This window comes from Aristolochia californica, unplaced genomic scaffold (genome assembly GCF_029961685.1).
Source record: "Aristolochia californica isolate CCGP_79_NKW_82.1479 unplaced genomic scaffold, dmAriCali1.0.hap1 SCAF_2, whole genome shotgun sequence".
Lineage (NCBI taxonomy): Eukaryota > Viridiplantae > Streptophyta > Magnoliopsida > Piperales > Aristolochiaceae > Aristolochia > Aristolochia californica.
Window position 1 is genome coordinate 49,255,940 of NW_027181881.1, and position 18,296 is coordinate 49,274,235.

The window sequence follows — 18,296 nt, forward strand, 5'->3', positions numbered from 1 at the left end:
ATCATCATTCAGTGTTAGGATTTCATGATTTTTTTTGCTAGTTTGCAATGTTTGGTTCAGTCTTGCACGAGTGTATTTATTATATTACTATTTTTATTATTCTCACTATTCAAAATATATTACTATTATTAAAGTTAGGGTAATTTCCAAGCATGTCCGTCCTACATATTGTATTTCCGAATACAGCCATCTAGATAGAGTATTTCGAATTATGGCCAAATTCTAAATGTGACCCTATAGTAAGTTTTTTTTTTTGTTTTTAAAAATTATTATTAATTATATTCACATATCAAAAAAAGGTTCTGCAAAGGAGAGGTGAGCTTTCCACCTGCCCCCTTCTTTTTGTGTGAAAGACGCACAGAAAGAGAAGGCGGGGAAGGCCCTCCTCTCTCCAAATCCTTTTTGGGCGATCGAATAACTAAATAAGTGCAAATTAGTTCATCTGGACTTCTGAGCTTGTGGTAATCCAATACGATCAATGAAATAGTTCTTTTTGTTTGTTTAGAAAATAAAAGGACTGAAATGCTAGAGATACATACTATCTTTGCTATTGGTTTCATTAGTGGAGGATTAGTTAGTGTAAACTTCCATGGTAATCAGAGGAAGAGTAGAATTTTGGCATTGCAAGCGGAGTAATCGATAGATTTGTGCTCTCACAGGTTGTCAATTACAGCCTCTGTAGCACTGTATAAAAGGAACTGTGGTGACCATTCCTTACTTTTCGCTTTTTACATCCAAAAGACATCTTGACTAAATACATTGAGATGTAAAAATGGATTTAAGGTTGTGGTTTGTGACTGCAACTCAAATGAGGGAGGTTTATTTGAAATGTTTGCTTACACAAAAAGAGAGTCACTTGTAAGTGTTGTAAGACAATTGCTGGCTTCCAAATTCAGTCGTACTGGTCATGTGAGTTCTTTGATCATGGTAAGAGAGGTAGAAAATTTCAGAAAAGAGAAAAATCAATAGCATATGCTTTACTATACATTCCAGAATCTAAAAGCCTTACTTTGGAGCTGATATGGATGGTAAGAAACTGCTTGATGTCTTATGGATGGTGAACACTTTGCAACTTATAGTGATCATCTGTTGAGCGAGCAAGAGGAGCGATTTAGGCAATTTTTTTGCTTAACGTGCGCCGTTAACGATCGTATCGTGCGCCGTTTATTTCGAAACTGCTAACATGCACCAAAACCCCCAAAATGGGAGAGAGAGCTCCCCCGACGGTCATCGTCCCTACGGCCGGCCATCGAACCACCCCCGTCGACCTCTACCACTCAGGCAAGGTACCGCGAGCTTTTCCGACGCCGGTAGAAGACGCGATGATGCTGCGACTAGAAGAAATGGAGGAAATGTCTCTCCACGATGAGGAAGAAAAACCCACAGACGGTCGGATCCGTCCTGCCACCGCTCCGACGAGCTTTCTGAGGCTTCGATGGAGGAATACGAAGCTTGCTGGACGACGGTCTCTCGCCGAAAGAAGCGTAATAATCTTTTCCACGTCAACTACGAAAAATGCAGAGTTACTGTCGAGAGAGTCGTCCGAAAATCTGGTCCGGTGATCCGTATCTCCTTAGCCGATGGCTCAAAACTTTCATTCAACTGCGTCCCAGTAGAAGCGATCCACAGCTTCAGGCTTCAGTTCCAGAGAGCTACCTCAGAAACTGAGAAATCCCGTGAACTCTAGTCACGAGACTCAATTTTCCTCTTCTCGGTGACTACCTTTCGTGGTTGCCGAGAATGTAGGGTCATCCACAGAAGAGAAACCTCCATTTTAGCCAGATTATTCATACCCGAGGCCACAAACTCGGGTTTTTGCTGGAATGAGGTAGCCGTTGCACTCCAGAGCCTCTCCCTAGCTCTAGACATAGCAGAAGCGCCAATCCTCCCTGGTGATGCCAGAGTAAGATTTCCACCTCTCCTCCCCGCAACCCAGCATCACCAAAACACCCCCGACATCCTCTCATGCTCCTAACATCACCCCCTCCTCCCCGAAAATTCCAGATTTGCCCCAAAACCATACCTCAGTCCCCCTTGCTCCCACATAAACATCAAAAATCATCCAAATACCACCAAACCTTCTCCATGACGGGCAAAAAATTTTGACTCGCTGCATTCTCGTCCAAACATCCCCCGACGTCATCAAATCAAACATTTTTCACTGGCTGATTGACGAACTTCACCTCCCTTACACTTCTAGAATCTCCTATCTCAGTCCCCAAACTTAGCTTGTTCATTTCGGAACCCAGCAGGAGTCTTCTGTGGCTTTTGCCATCATACCCCACACCAGCTCAGGCATCATCGGGGTCTCATAGTGGCTTCCCTCGGCACCCTCTAGCCAATACGGTCAATGGGTCACAGTTACAGGGTTTCCTACCGAGCTATAGCAGAACGCGGTCTTTTCGAGAGTCGTGTCTGAGTTTGGCTCTATCATTACTTTGGACCCACTCATGGAGCACTGGCACCGTCTGGATGAGGCCCTGATCCTCATCAATCCTCTTCACCCATGTGAAGGGTAATATTTCAGATGCGTTATGGTGGATAAAGCTCGATACTGGATCCGTATCAGCATCGCTGTGATGGATGATTTTAGAGATGTGGTTTCCGAAAGCACAATCAAACCTCGGGAAATCACACGGCCAGTCAATGCGCTAGGAAGTGCACCTTTCGACTCTGCCCCCTCCTAGCAGATGCGATCCCCTCCAGGCAGCTTTATAGCTGGCATGGGAACTATACTCGCTGACCCCTCGGCATTCTCCCCCACTTATCCGACACATCACTCGCCCACCCACTGACCCCAGTCCCCGCCAAAAAAATACCCTTAGCCCAAATCTAGATGTCGTTCACCCCTCTGTCTTAACCCCAGAAATAACCTTACCCTCACCTTCCTCCCCCCCATTGAAACCCTCATAGACCCTCCTATAAATCGTCCCCATAGCCTCCACACTCCACAAACATCCCCCCGGATATTGGAATCCCCCCCTGAGAAATCCCCACCTTGAAAATTACCTCTCCGATGCAGAGTCCAGAAGTAGTGAGCGTGCTCCTCGTGCCCACAGACAAAACAATTCTCCCCCTCCTGTTGTAACCTACCAGCGCCAAGCAAGAGGTCACTAGAGACAACTTCTACAGGGAGGACCCAGTGCCACCACTCGATACCCCTGTAACCTAGAGACGGGAGATTTCATCATTCCAAAGCCAGGTGAACGAGCTCAAGTGTTTGTGGCAGCTCTCCAGTCAGAACAACACAAATACGACCTATAAACCTTGGCCCAGATAGTGGAACTTGCCAAGTTGATGGGCACCGTCTTCACGGAGCCTCTCCCGGGAGATAACCACCCATCTAAGAAGTCGAAGAAGATGAATAATGATCAATGATTATTCTCTCCTGGAATGTCTGTGGAATTGGGTCCTTATATTGTCGCGCTTCCATTCGGGACCTCCTTGCCTCTACCAAGGCAAATGTTGTTGTTCTCCAAAAAACCAAGGTGGCTTCTCTTCCCTTTGGATACATCCGTGAGTTGTGGCACCTAAACGAGCTCGGCTGGGCTTCAGTGGATGCAGTGGGATCGACAGGCGGTATCCTACTGATGTGGGAGACCAGTACTACTGAGGTGCTTGATCTTTGCTGTGGCTATTACTCCCTTGGCATCAAGCTGCAAGACAAAGGTTCGGGGAACATTTGGTGCCTAGTCGGTGCTTACGACCCTACCAGACACCATGAGCGCCACCTATTTTGGGAGGATCTATTGAGGACTTGTCAGATGTGGCCTATTCCTCTGATGCTTGTGGGTGACTTCAATGTCACTCGCTTCTACCACGAGAAATCCCCGCCGTCCCAGAGAATCACAACCTCCATAAGGCTATTTGCTGATTTTATTGGCAGTTGGGACCTGGATGAGATTACCCTATCTAGGAAGACCTTCACTTGGTCAAATGGCAGGCAGCTCCCTGTCCTCTCAAAGCTGGACCGATTCTTAGCCAGCAATGATTGGCTTCAGCTCTACAGCAACGTCTCCGGTAAAGTGCTCAATTGAGTCGCTCTCAACTCTAAGGAGGAAGTCAAAGGTCTCTCTTCTCCGGAAATCTCTCAGAGGTATGCCTTTCAAGGGCAATTGCAGTCCTTCGCCCACAGCGAGTTAGTGCACTGGAAGCAACGTGCAAGATTCAAATGGCTCTCTGATGGGGATGCTAATACTAAATTCTTCCATGCAGTCGCCTTTGCACGAAGAAGGGCCAACCGCATTGCCATGCTCAACGTCAACGGTGAGGCCACCTCGGACCCAACCCTTATTTCCGACTCATTGGTGAATTTTTTTGCAGATTTATACTCTGATCACCAACCATTCCGCCCCTTCTCCCAAAGGGTTAACCTTGAGGTTATTCCATCAGCTGCAGCTAGTCTCATCGAGCTCCCCTTCTTTGGTCGGGAAATTGAAATAGTAGCCCTTGGTCTTCCTTTGGATCGTGCTCCGGGCCTAGATGGATTCAATGGGGATCGTCGTTGGCTGGCCTTTCATCAGAGAAGACATTTCCAGTATGGCTTGCTCTTTTTATCAGCATGGCATCAGATATAGGAGTATTGGAGCCTCTTTCATCGCCCTCATCCCTAAAAAATGGGGCAAAGCTCCCATCTGACTTTTGGCCGATCAGTCTCACTACCAATGCATATAAGGTGATTGTGCGCCTCCTTGCTAGTCGACTCAGGGCAGTCCTCCCTATTGCCATTCACCATGGCGAGAGTGCTTTCGTTAAGGGAAGAAACATTCTTGATTCAGCAATGGCATGTCATGAACTTAGTCATCATTTCAAGGTCCGAAAGCTCCCCAGATTCATCCTCAAGCTTGACTTCGAAAAGGCATTTGACAGAGTTAACTGGAAGTTTCTGGACACCCTCCTGGGGAAGTTGGGATTCAGAGAAAAATGACGCTTCTGGATCCAAAGCTGCATCTCCTCTGCAAGCTACTCCGTCCTTCTCAACGGAACAATTTGTGGGTATTTTAAGGGAACCAGGGGAATCAAACAGGGAGACCCCCTCTCCCCCTTTCTCTTCAACGTGGTGGCAAAATATCTATCCTCCTTGATCTACTCGGCCAAGAGCATGGGATGGCTCCTCTCCACGACTAATTGCACAACCTTTGATATTCCGATTCTCCAGTTTGTGGATGATACTATTTGCTTCGGGGTTGGTACTATGGATCAGATCAGAAAATTGCGTGCCGTGCTGGGATTATTTGAATTGGCTTCCGGTCAGAACATAAATTGGGGAAAAATCACTCTTCTTGGCTATCACATTGATCCAGCTGGGCTTCGGGATATGGCGGACTACCTGGGATGCTTTGTGGGAAATATGCCAACTACATATCTTGGGCTCCACTTTTTGATTCTCGGCCTTCGGCGTCACTATGGCCACCCCTCATTGTGAATTTTGAAAAGAGGCTAGCCACTTGGAGGGGTAAACTCTTATCAACAGCGGGGCATCTCACTCTCCTCAAGTCTTGTCTGGCTGGGCTGCCAAATTATCTGTTATCATTTATGCACTGTCCAGCCTCCATTTGTTCCAAAGTTCATGCCATCCGTCGACGATTTTTATGGAGAGGTTCAAATATCATCTGGTTAGTTGGAAGGATATTTGCATGCGTCATAATAGAGGAGGATTGGGCATCCGGCCTACAAGAGAAATGAACAAAACTCTTATGCTCAAATGGATTTGGAATTTCAACAACAAGCATAACAGTTTATGGAGGAATATGGTGAAATTCTACCTTCAGTTTTCGGGTGCTTGGTGGAGAGAGGGCGGCGTTGCTTGCCTCCTATCCCCAATATGTAAATCGGTTTTCAAGCTCCTTCCAATATTCAGAGATGCTACATCGTTTCACACGGGCAATGGAAGGACCCTCCTCTTCTGGTCGGATGAATGGTGTGGCCCCCGATCCCTCTTGGAGGACTTCCTGGGGCTGCATAGGGTGGCAAGCGACCTCTCTTGCTTTGTGGCTGATTCATGGAGTTATCACTTGTGGCGTCTCCCGTTCTGTCGGGGATTAAATGATGAGGAATTGTTGGTTTTTTGCTCTCTCCTTACAAAACTCAATAGTAATATTATCCGGGAGCACTCAATTGATAAGTTGATCTGGAAGCCCAGTAATAATGGCCGATTCACTGTCACTTCGGCTTACTCTCATATTAGAAAGCAGGACTACAATATTCATGAGCACAAGGCGAATCTGGCTTGGAAACTCTCAGCGCCAAGCAAAATCAAAATTTTCATGTAGTCAGCCATTAGAGAACATATTCTTTCTTCAGAACAATCTTCATAGAAGAGGCTTCACTGCCCTCAATCTTTCTTGTCCCCTTTGCGGTGAGTGCGAAAAGACAGTCCAACATGTCCTCTTACACTGTGGATTTTCATGGCAAGTTTGGATGAAGATCTTTCAGAAAATTGGGCTCCAAGTGGGGCTATATTAGAACCTCTTTGGCACCTTTGAGATGGTTCGAGGGATTCTCCTTCCTCGGCTGGGCAAGTTAATTCTCTCGGCTTGTCTTACGCATGTTCCATGGTGCATGTGGCTCGAGCGGAATAACCGGAGATTCAACTTCAAAGCTAGCTCCCCAGACAACACGGCTTCTCATGCCGTTGGCCTCATCTCGAGCTGGCTTGATACAAGGAAAGATTTTGCCACTCTATCGGGGTTTTCCTTCGGGAAAATTGGAATTTGATCGCTCATATGTTTGACCCCAACAGAACTCCGAGTATGGCTATCTGGGATCCTCCCCCTTGCGACTGCATAAAACTGAATTTTGATGGTAGTGCTATTGGATGTCTTGGGCCAGTTGGAGCAGGTGGTGTGTTCAGAGGTCACAATGGAGACCCTATTCTTTCTTACGCTGGTCCGGTGGGCATTGCCCATTCTAATACTGCTGAAGTTAGTGCTCTGTTGTTCGGCCTCCAAATCTTCAGGGATTGTCTCCATGGCAAGTTAATCATTGAAGGCGACTTGAAGACGGTTATTAGTTGGTGTTCCAAAGACAGCTTCCCCCCTAGGCGCCATTGGCCCATCACTGATAGTATTGCTGACATTTTATCTTCTACACATTGTAATTGGAATCTCATTCCTAGATCAGCCAATTCTTTGGCTGATAAATTGGCAAAATTCGGAACTTCCCAGCAATCTCTTATTGTTTGGGAAGGCGTCCCTCCTTTGTAATATGCTCTCTTGAGGTTTTTTCTTAATAAAAATCAGCATCATTAAAAAAAAAAAACTTAGTGATCATCTGGTAGCCAGAAATTGTCTTTATCATCGAAGTAGGAAGCTTCAGTTCCTAAACCTGGATTTCTTAACTATTGCACAATGAAAGGAGTGGTAATCCAAACTTGACTTATTCTTCTTCGAGATAAAAGAGAGCTTTGGAACCGGAAATTTTTCTTCTCTATGTGATGCCATTGTCATCTATTTCTTCCCCAATTTCTGACACAACAATTCCAATTTGTTTGTGGAAACACTTCAAATGTGAAATTTCCATTTTCACATGTGAAAAATTCAAATAAGTGAGAATTGAGATCATATAATACATCAAGCATAAAAGATCTTGTTCATTAATCATGTCCGATCGAATTTGAAAGTTGTCATTGTAACAGACTCACAGTCGTTCACTGTGTCCTTGTTGACATTCTTACCCAAGGATTGACATTTCCACAAAAACAAAGAAGATGATTATTGATTTAGCAGGCGAATTGACGTATCAATCGCCAAGTAGCTAAACGGGGTGTTTCCCTCCAACACCTTGTTGTGTAGGAAGGCCCGCTTAGTTAGGTTTGTATATTTCTCTCCCTCTTTTATAAAAAAATTATATCCTTCCATAAAATAAGGTATGATGCTGGATGGCACTATAACTAATTGCAAGCAAAATAAAGAAAACCGAAGTCCTTGTGTTCAATTCTGATTATAATACTTGTATCAATATATTTTGTTGATTTCAACAATAACAATGACATTGAAAGTAGGATTTAGAAGACAAAGTCAAGAATTCTCTGCCTTCAAGGGTGTGCTGCTTCGAATCAACCAGTGTATCCTTGCCCACATGGTTGGCCCATCCAAGACATATCGTATGGTTGAATGGTTCCCCCCTTCTCCGAACAACATCAAGCTGAACTTTGACGGTAGTGTCTTGGAATGCCCGGGTCTGGCTGGCTTTAGAGGCATATTCTGCAACTCCACGGGTGAGGCCATCTTGTCTTATGTGGGACCTCTCTTGTCTTATGTGGGACCTCTGTGGCTTGCTGACTCTACCACCGTTGAAGCCTCTGCTCTCCTTCACTATCTGAATATCTTCGAGGAATGGCTCTCCGGACATTTACTCATTGAAGGTCACTCTAGCATCGTTATTAGCTGGGGGTTGGGATCGGCTTCCCCCCCTTGGCGCCACTGGCCTACCTTGCGTTCAATTTCTGACATTGTATCTGTTATTTCATGCTCTTGGAACATTGTAATCAGATCGGCAAATTCTTTTGCCAATAAATTAGCCAAATCTGGGACTTCCCTCCAATCTCTCACTGTTTGGGACGGTCACCCCCCTCTCTCTGATGTAATTTTTTCTTGTTAATATAATGAATCAGTCCATGGTGTAGCCTTGTAGCGGGATAAAGCGCTCCACGCTCAGGAGCTTAGCCCATAGTTTCCCGGGCCTAGGCCCATCTACATTTGTATAGCGCATTGAACTAAGACAAGAACACCCGAATTGATAAAGACCTTTTATAAAGAATGTTGAATCTCCTCTCTACCACTGAAAAGTCGAGTTGGAGTAAACACGGAAATAGAGAAAGCTTATCCTAGGATCCTAGGAGAGCCAGAGTAAAGGAGTTTGAGGAGCTGTGTTGGTTTACCATCACAACTTTTTTTTTTTTTTTTTTTTTTGAGAAAGTCAAAATCTTCTTCAAACCTGAGGGCTGAGGATACAATATTTAGGTGGGCAGATCCCTACAATGAGAGATTGAAGGGTCACCCCTGGTTAGCTAGAGAATCAACGTGGGATTAGCTGATCTCAACCATCAGAATCACATATCACAGCCCTCCTATGACTGGCCTCTTTACCTTTGGAGCTGTTAAAAAAGTTGAGTTTGAGCGCTGTGATCTGTGGATGCTATTGATGAAATACCTTCATTCTAGAATTGGATGGGGAACATACATTCTTTCAATTCTCTCTAATAATATAACTTGCTAGACAGTAAATTTCAGTTAGCTTACATACCCTGACGAGATTGTGATGATTTTTTTTTTTTTTTTCATTTACACCCATTATGCAGTTTTTACTTCAAATGCTTTTCAATTTCTGTATCTGAAGTACACGATGTAAGTGCTGCAAAAGAGAGCTTCCTCAAGATCTTTCCAGCGTAATCCAATGAAAAATAAAAACTTATTGGATAAGAAGCTTGGGGAAAGATTGAGTTTGTACATTGAACTTCTTGAACAAAACACTTCAAATCTAAAATACAAAGGGGCAATGAAGAAGAAATAATCAATTGACTGTTTGACTTCATTGCATGGTTTTCTCTAGCTATTTTTGGTGGTACAGCCACTACTATAGTTGCTATTATTATTGTTTTTACGAAATCTTACAGTACTTTGTTGAATGGTACAGATATAACCAGTATAGGAATATGCGTGAGCAGATTGATAAGTATGAAGGCAGTTTGGATGCTTTTTCTCGTGGTTATGAAAAATTTGGCTTCATTCCCAGGTAGTCTTTTTTCTATTTGAGCTTTTGTCTTTTCTGACATTGTTTTTTGGCTTATTTCATTAATGATTATTTGTGAGTAATGCATGAGTAGTTAAACCCATAATCTTTTCCCAGATGTTGCCAGTTTTTTTGGTCCATTGGGTTACATGCTTTAGTGATAACTAATTCATGTATTGTCTGAAAAAGAGTATTTAAGTTTAGTTTGTTTATGAGTTTCTTGTTTTGCTTCAGTTCGTGACTCCTCTGAAATTCGTTGGGAGCTTTGAGGGGAGTTTTAGCTGAGCTAGCTGTCTATGGGCTATCAATTATCCCAAAACTCATGTATGGTAGTAGAATGTCTTAAGATATTGCAGCAGAAATGTTGGAGCACTTCTTCAAGATGTTGTGCTCTTTAGTTACTCTCTCTCTAGTACACTAAGCTGTTGAAAACGTTTCCATTGTGTTGAAATTTTACGAGAGAAATTTCATTCATTGATTATTTGTAAACTGGGTACATTAGTCTTCTATTTATAATATAGAAAACAACATGAATCACAGTAAAATTAAACTACCTATGCCTCACTTACACCCAAATTGAATCTTTAAAGATAAGTCAAACAATTAAGTAGTTGATTCATAAAGTAGAGAACTTCTCAAGTTGGCTACATTCTAGGAAGGAGTTTGCTTCTCTACCGGGCGTCTCCCTTCGAGAAAATTGGGGCTTGATCGCGCACATGGCGAGCCCCTGTAGGAATCCGGTTATGGCCACCTGGGATCCTCCCCCTTACGACTGCACCAAACTCAATTTTGACGGCAGTGCTTTAGGCTGTCCTGGGCCGGCTGGAGCTGGTGGTGTTTTCAGAGACAACAGTGGAGACCCAATTCTATCTTATGCAGGGCCGGTGGGTATTGTTGATTCAAATTTTGCTGAAGCGAGTGCTCTTCTTTTCGGCCTCCAAATATTTAAAGAGTGGCTTCATGGCAAGCTGATTATCGAAGGTGATTCAAAGACTATCATCAGCTGGTGTTCAAAAGATAGCTCCCCACCTTGGCGCCACTGGCTAATCATTGATTGTATTGCTGACATTGTGTCATCCATTCATTGTAATTGGAACCTCGTTCCTGGATAAGCCAATTCTTTGGCTGATAAATTGGCTAAATTCGGAACCTCCTAGCAATCTCTCATTGTTTGGGAAAGCTTCCCCTCTTGTAATCTGCTCGTTTGAGCTCTCATAATAAAATTCAGCATAATTTAAAAAAACATAAAAATAAAAATAAAAATAAAAATAAAGTAGAGAACTAGCTGAACTAATAAATCTCTTGTGGGAGACTTCTTTCACCGTGTGACTCCTTTACATAAGAGCCACATCATACTCCTTCATATTTACTTTTTCAACACTCTCCCTCAAACTGGAGTTGCTAACTTCAGCTTGCAAAGAAAGATTTCTTAGTCTTTAATATTCAATTTTCAACTACCTTCAACACCTTTGTTTAAAAAATTCTCCATCTTCTATTCTACCCTTTACTTGGATGTCCTTTGAAAACTCGACATGGGTCATCACCATTCAACAACTTTTACAACAACTTGTGGAATTTTTTCATTGTGGGTTTCTCAACACCTCCTTCTTCTACATCTCTTTCTACTTCTGCCCTTCAAGTTAGGGACCCCTCTTTCTTTTCCAAAAGGCCCACCTTGCACAAAACAAATATGAGAAAAGAAAACATCACTCCTGGCCAAACGACAGGACTCCATACACTAGCCAAAGTTGTTTAAGTCTAAAAAAACTCAGCTCAATTTCAAAAGCAGACAAACCCAATTTTAGGGCATGGAAAAAGAGACTACTCATTATTTTAAGTGTAGCTAAAAAAATCAGCACTTGTGTGAAAAACAAAAGACTTCACTCCAGCTGGATGTTCGGCGCACTTTTGTTATTTGTAGGTAGTGGGAATAGGCATTTCTTTGATGTGATTAAAAAAAAATGACAGGAGTGGTAGTAGAGGAATTTTTGGAGGACTAACAAAATGGACTAATTTGACACCGAGGATAACACAAAAAAGGGGGAAGATTGATATCTAGTTAAGTGCAATAACTTGAACATGAGACAAACATCAAAATTAACCATCTAAATTGACCATAAAATTGACTACAAAATAGGCCATGATTTGGTTTAATGGGAGTGAAAAATAGTCTGGAAGAGGTTGACGCAACTGTCGACAAAGAAGAATTGGTGAGAGACAATGGTATAATTGAAACGGGTGAGGAAGGAGGAATAGATGAGATAGGCAATGACTGGGTCTTATTGCCGATGGAATCGGAGGTGATGCCAACAACAGTGATGGAATTTCTAGATAGGTTGAGAAGATGGCAATGGTGGGAAAGGATAGGCTGATAAGGAAAGAGCTCAAGCCAGTGAATGATAATGACCATAGGATAGCATGTGTATTATGGTGAGAAAGGATTCTACAACAAAACCGGTTAAGAACAAAAAATTGGAGTTTTTTGAATTGGTGCTCATAAATTGGTTTTCAAGTTCAAGATCACTTAAAAAAAAAAAAGGTTTTCAAGTTGACAAGTTTGTTGTTCCTGGTGGAAGATGGTCTTGGACTTGGCTGAAGCTTGGAATGTGAATGTGATAAAGAGGTGAAGGGAAATAACGACTATTAATTAGGGAATACAAACTAAAAAAAATATTCTATAAAAATAAAGATGATAAATGTTAATCCTTTAGATGAAGAGAAAAGAAAGTTAGGGTTGAGAGATAAACATAATCTTTGATAGTTGATAGATCAATTCACAGACCCTACTCTTATACAACGTTGAGATTTTAGGAGAGAAATTTCTTCATTGATTAATTGTAAACTGAGTACATTAGTCCTCTATTTATAATAGAGAAACAACAATAATCATGGTAAAATTAAACTACCATGTCCCACTTACACCTAAACAAAATCCTTGAAGAGAAATCCTAAGACAATTAAGGAACCGCATAAATAGAGGACTAGCTGAACTAAAAGACCTCTTTTGGGAGATTTCTTTCCACGAGATTCGTGTAAAACTCCATTGTATTAACTCTTTCACTATGAGACTTCTTTACCGTGAGAGACCTAAGACTCTTTATTTTTACTTATTCAAAACATTATTAGGAGATGGGTGCAATAAAGGCAACTAGAATTGTGGTATGACTTGATTGATGTCTGATAAGCATCTTGATACAGTCTCAAATTTAATTTTGGAGGAAGAAATGAGGCATGAAATGTCTTGAGGAAAAGAGGAGGAACATAAACAGTTTGAAGAACTGGAAGAAGAATATGAGCTTTCAAAAGTAAAACCTGGAAGATCTTGTCTATTGTTGAGGAGGTAGCTTCACTAACATGGAATATTTAGATCTTTTATCTTGATATTAATAAAATAAGTGCATGGAGTTAATTTCCTGCACAAAAGGGTGTATTGGTTATTTGTCTTTAGTTGACGGGGTTATTTATGTCTTTATTTATGATTTTAAGTCCTTAGCTCAAAGGTGCATTAGTAAATGGGGCATATTTGTAATTTTATGGGGGATACTTAAGTTATGGTTAAAGGTGATGTTTTGTATCGCAATGAGGTTTTTGGAGTATTCCATGTTGACATCACATCTTATAGAGCTTTCCTTTTGTTAAAGATGGACTAATTACTCCTAAAATGACTAATCGAAGTTAGGAGACCTTTTTCGAATTAATTAATATACGATATTTCCAAGACCAAACCAATGTGGGACAAGTCTCTCACAATAAACTCTACTTGAGATGTAGAGTATAGAATGGTGGGATTTTTTCCTTGCAAAATTCCTCAAGTTCAAGTCCAACTAGACAACTTGGCTTGAGATGTAGAGAACATACATATTCGAGCCATATCAAACACAGACATTGGTTAGGTTGGCTATGATAATATGAGAAGTTGGAATTAAGGATAAAAGGAGAAAAGAAGAGTTTATATAATATATATATATATATATATATATTATTAATATAATATAATATAGTATAGTATGACCCTCTTAAAATGACTATCAACTTATGAGGCTTTTTTGTAGCTAATAAACATAAGATTTTCCTCGCCGTTATCATTGTACTATATGCCAAAGATTAGAGCCTGTTTAGCTTCAAGAGAGTCAAAGATATGGCACTGAATACTATTGTGAGTTGGTTGGTATATTGCAAGGGATAAGTGTTTTCCCTCCATTTACTTTGGATGAAAGGGAAACAAGAAAACAAAATGGAAAGGTGCACATTCAAAATTTTTGGATGGTTTAGTGCCAGAATTTGTTGCTATTAGGGCACAACTATTGGCCTCAGAAGATGTTCAATCATTATTCACAACTTATAGTAGAGTATTATGTGCAGAAAATGCTATTGTAGCGGTTTTGTATCAACATTAAATACTCAGGGTTCCTACGAGTGTTCTAGGAGCATAGCTGGAAGTTAGAGAGGCAGAGGAAGAGATAATCAAGGTAGAGGTGAAACTAGGCCGAACAAAAAATGTGCTCATTGTAGCCGTACAAACCATTTTTCTAACAAGTGTTGGAAAATTCTTTAAATCCACTTGGGCCAATTCCCTCGTTCATGAGAACATTGATGTGTCTCTTGAGCTTATTGTGAATGTAGTATCTGGAGCATCTGATGAAATATAGCAGTTGATTCAATGCATGGCACAACTGAATGCTGCCTCCTCTTTAGCATCTATGACTCGGTCTTTCACTCCTATTGCCACACTAGCTAATTAAGGTACGTCTACCTTCCATGTGTGTCAATCCTCCACCTAGGTTCTTGACTCTGCAGTCACTACCCACATGCCAAGTATGTCCTCTTTGTTTTCTTATTCAAAAGAGTCAATTACTACTAAACAAGTCACATTGGCCGATGGATCCATTTCTCCAATTCAAGGAACGGGTGTGCTGGTTCCATCTACCTTTATGTCGCCTCAATTTGTCCTATTTGTTCTTAAATTTTCTCTCAATTTGTTGTCAGTAAGTTAACTTTCCAAATCAATGAATTGCTCTATAACTTTTTGTCCTTCTCACTATGTTTTTAAGGATCTTACAATGAGGATGATTGGTTCTGCGCATGAGAGAAGCGGCTTATATTACGTGGGGAGTCACTCACAAGATATTTCACCTCTATAGTGGCATCTTCGGTTAGGTCATCCTTCTCCTGCAAAGTTGATTCAGTTGTTTCCTGTATTTCCTTCAAATCTATCCTTTCAGTGTGACTTATGTTAGTTGAGCAAGCATCACCGAAGATCCTTTCCTCCAACTCAATCCCGAAGCAGTCGCTCGTTTGATGTAATTCATTCTTATGTTTGGGGGGCCTTTCTAGTGCCTAGTAGTTTTGGTTATACATATTTTCTTTCATTTTTTGATCATTTCAGTCGATGTACTTGGGTGTATCTTCTATGGGAGAGATATGAAGTATTTGATGTGTTCAAACTTTTTTATAATGAAATAAAGAATCAGTTTGATACCTCTATTCATGTACTTCACACTGATAATGGTTTGGAGTTTATGAATCAAAGTTTGATTTATTTTGTCAAGGTCATGGTAGTATACACTACTAATATTTTACACCACAACAAATGGTGTTACTAAACGTAAAAATCGTGATCTTTTAGAAGTGCCTCTTTCCATACTTCTCCATATGAATGTACCGAAATTGAATTGGGGTGTTGTTGTTCTCGTTGCTTGTTTCCTCATTAACCGAATGCCTTCCTCAGTTATTGGTGGTAAAATTGCTATACAAGTGTTAATACCATTAGTCACCTTATTTTCGTTCTCTCATGTTTTTGGTTGCATTTGTTTTGCACATGTCTTTGGTACTTCTAGGGACAAATTGGGCCCTTGGGCTGTCAACTGTATTTTCTTGGGATAGTCTCACACACAGAAAAGATATAAATGCATGCCCGTCTTCTAACTTCAGATGTGACATTTTTAGAGGATACTCCTTTCTTTTTTGCATCTTCCATAGATGTATATCCACCCATTTTTCTATTCCTGAGGTTGTTGTCCCCATTCGTGTGGAGGAAATTCTTAGTCCAATTTTTATGTTACTGTAGAGAACCCCCTATAGGTATATCACTGTTGGAAGATAAGATCAAGCCCAAACGACCAAGGAAGGCCCACATATGTAAGATTATTATAAGATGGGCCACATGACCAAGGAAGACCCACAAGATGGGCCCGAACCCATAAGAAGTAGGACCCACAATGATTACCATGAGTTGGCATCCTTATCACATCAATTGGAAGATCAAGGACTCCTAGTTCTACTCAAGTTAGTCTTCTAGTTGTTTAGATAGACTTACTTAATTTAGACTTACTTAAATTGAAGAGTTAAGAGTTGTAATGTAATTAGGATTGAATGATAAGTTGTATAAGGACTCTACATCCTCCTCTACTATAAATAGAGGTTCATGTACTCTGATTACAACAAGTTATTGATGTCAATGAAGTATTTCACTTTTCCATAAATTCAACAATCACAGAAGGAAAGTGACTCAAGATAAAGTTGTTACCTCCTTGTCTATTGATCTTAAGATAATTGATCTACATCTGCCCATCGCCCTTCTAAAAGGTGTTAGAAAAAGGTACTCATCCTTTGTCTCACTTTTTGTCATTTGATTCCCTCTTTGATTGGTACAAACAATTTGCCTTGTTCTTGTTCTCTTGTACTATTCCTTCATCTGTGCAGGTTGACTTTCTTTTCCTCAGTGGAAGACAACTATGGATGTTGAGATGAAGGCACTACTATATAGGGGCTCCTAGCAGTTGTGTGACATGTCCGCTGGTGCTAGAGTTGTGGGCCGTAGATGGGTATATACAGCGAAGTATAAGTTGGATGGATCTATTGAATGGTTCAAGACTAGATTGATAGCCAAGGGCTACACACAAACATTTAGGATTGATGCGTTTGAGACCTTTTCTCTTGTTGTCTGTCTATCTTCGGTTTAGAATTTGATGTTTGTCATAGTTAACAAGACTTGGCTGAAGAAGTCTATCTGGAGCAACTTCTTGGGTTTGTATTCTTCTCTCGGTTTTTAATATATTCATCTATTCATCAAAAAAACTTCTTGGGTATGTTGCTCAGAGGGAGACTAATAAAATATGCCAACTCAAAGAAGCAATATACGGTCTCAAACAAAATCCTCGGGCATGGTTTGAGAAATTTAGTCAAGTGGTCATGTCTATTAGATTCGTCAAGAGTCACTGTGACCACTCTTTATCATAAGGAGATTGTCTGGTATTGTGGTATTACTAATACATGTAGATGGTATTATATTATCTGGCAGTGGTGTGATAGACATTGAGGAGGTAAAAGCATATTTAGCAACGCAATTCCAGACTAATACCTAGGGTCACTAAAATACTTTCTGGGTATTGAATAGCTAGAAGCAAGGCAAGTCTGGTACTGACTCAAGAGTTAATATGCCTTGCTCAGATCAACTACTTAAAAACGGAGAGAATCTTTCCATTGAACTGCCTTGAGCGTACTCCACCTTCATGGGATCCAATTCGTCCCCTTGTCAATTCCTCTGGCTTGAGCGTACTCCACCACATCATCCTCTGGGTTGATTCTTTGCTCCTTCTGGTCCAAAAGAGCCTTCCACTGGTCCTTTGTTGGCCCTCCACAATTGGATCTAAGTTGTTTGAATTGCAATGATGGGGTAAACTCAGACTCGGATAGGATGGGATTGTGCATGCCGGGCCCTTCGGGTGTCCATATTTTGGCTGAATTCCCCGTACCATAGGCCTGCCCAGCCATCATTTTTTTTGACGTTCCACCCCTTTTACGCTGGCCTTGCATTGGCAGAATATAGGCTCTAGCCTTGGCTTTATTTATTGAATGAGGCTGTAAAGAGGATCTAGAGTGCGTTAAGCGATCATTACAAGCGGTTAGAGAATCATTGTAAGCATTAAGTTATGTCGCAGACATGCCACACGAGTATGGATTGTTGAGACTTCTATGGAGGTTGAACATGACGTTCATGATGGACAAAGTGATGAACTTTGTGATAAGACATTGTATTGTCGGTTAGTTGTAAAACTCATATCTGTTATCGTAACTCGTCCTAACATATCCTTTGCTATCAGTGTTGTTAGTTAGTTCATGGAGTGCCCTCATAAGGTTCATTTAGAAGTTGCCCAACAGATTTTGAGATATCTGAAAGGCCCACCCGGAAAAGAACTATTTTTTAAATCTCATAGTCACATGAAGATAGAGGCTTTCTTAGATGTTGATTATACCGGATCTAAGCTTGATCGGAAGTTTACCACAGGTTATTGTGTCTTTCTAGGAGGTAATCTGATAAGTTGGAAGAACAAGAAACATAATATTATAGCTCATTCTAGTGCTGAAGCTGAGTTTAGAGCCATGGATCTTACGGTCAGTGAGTTAATATGGGTAAAAATCTATGGTCAGAGAATTGAACCTATAATAGGAGGAATCTATGACCATGTACTGTGACAATCAGACTGCCATATTCATTGCAAGAAACCTAGTATTCCATGAAAGGACTAAACATATTGAAGTAGATTGTCACTTTATTCATTCGA

General features: G+C 41.1%; 1 protein-coding gene across 1 annotated transcript in view; it reads left to right on the forward strand.

The window, feature by feature from the left end:
• The window catches only part of LOC137956867 (1,4-alpha-glucan-branching enzyme 2-2, chloroplastic/amyloplastic-like), a 76,692-nt gene that overhangs the window by 9,630 nt on the left and 48,766 nt on the right, over nt 1-18,296 (forward strand). Inside the window, exon 4 of the mRNA XM_068804520.1 lies at nt 9,637-9,735. Within this exon, the coding sequence (XP_068660621.1) occupies nt 9,637-9,735 (99 nt within the window). The remainder of the gene's footprint in view (nt 1-9,636; nt 9,736-18,296) is intronic.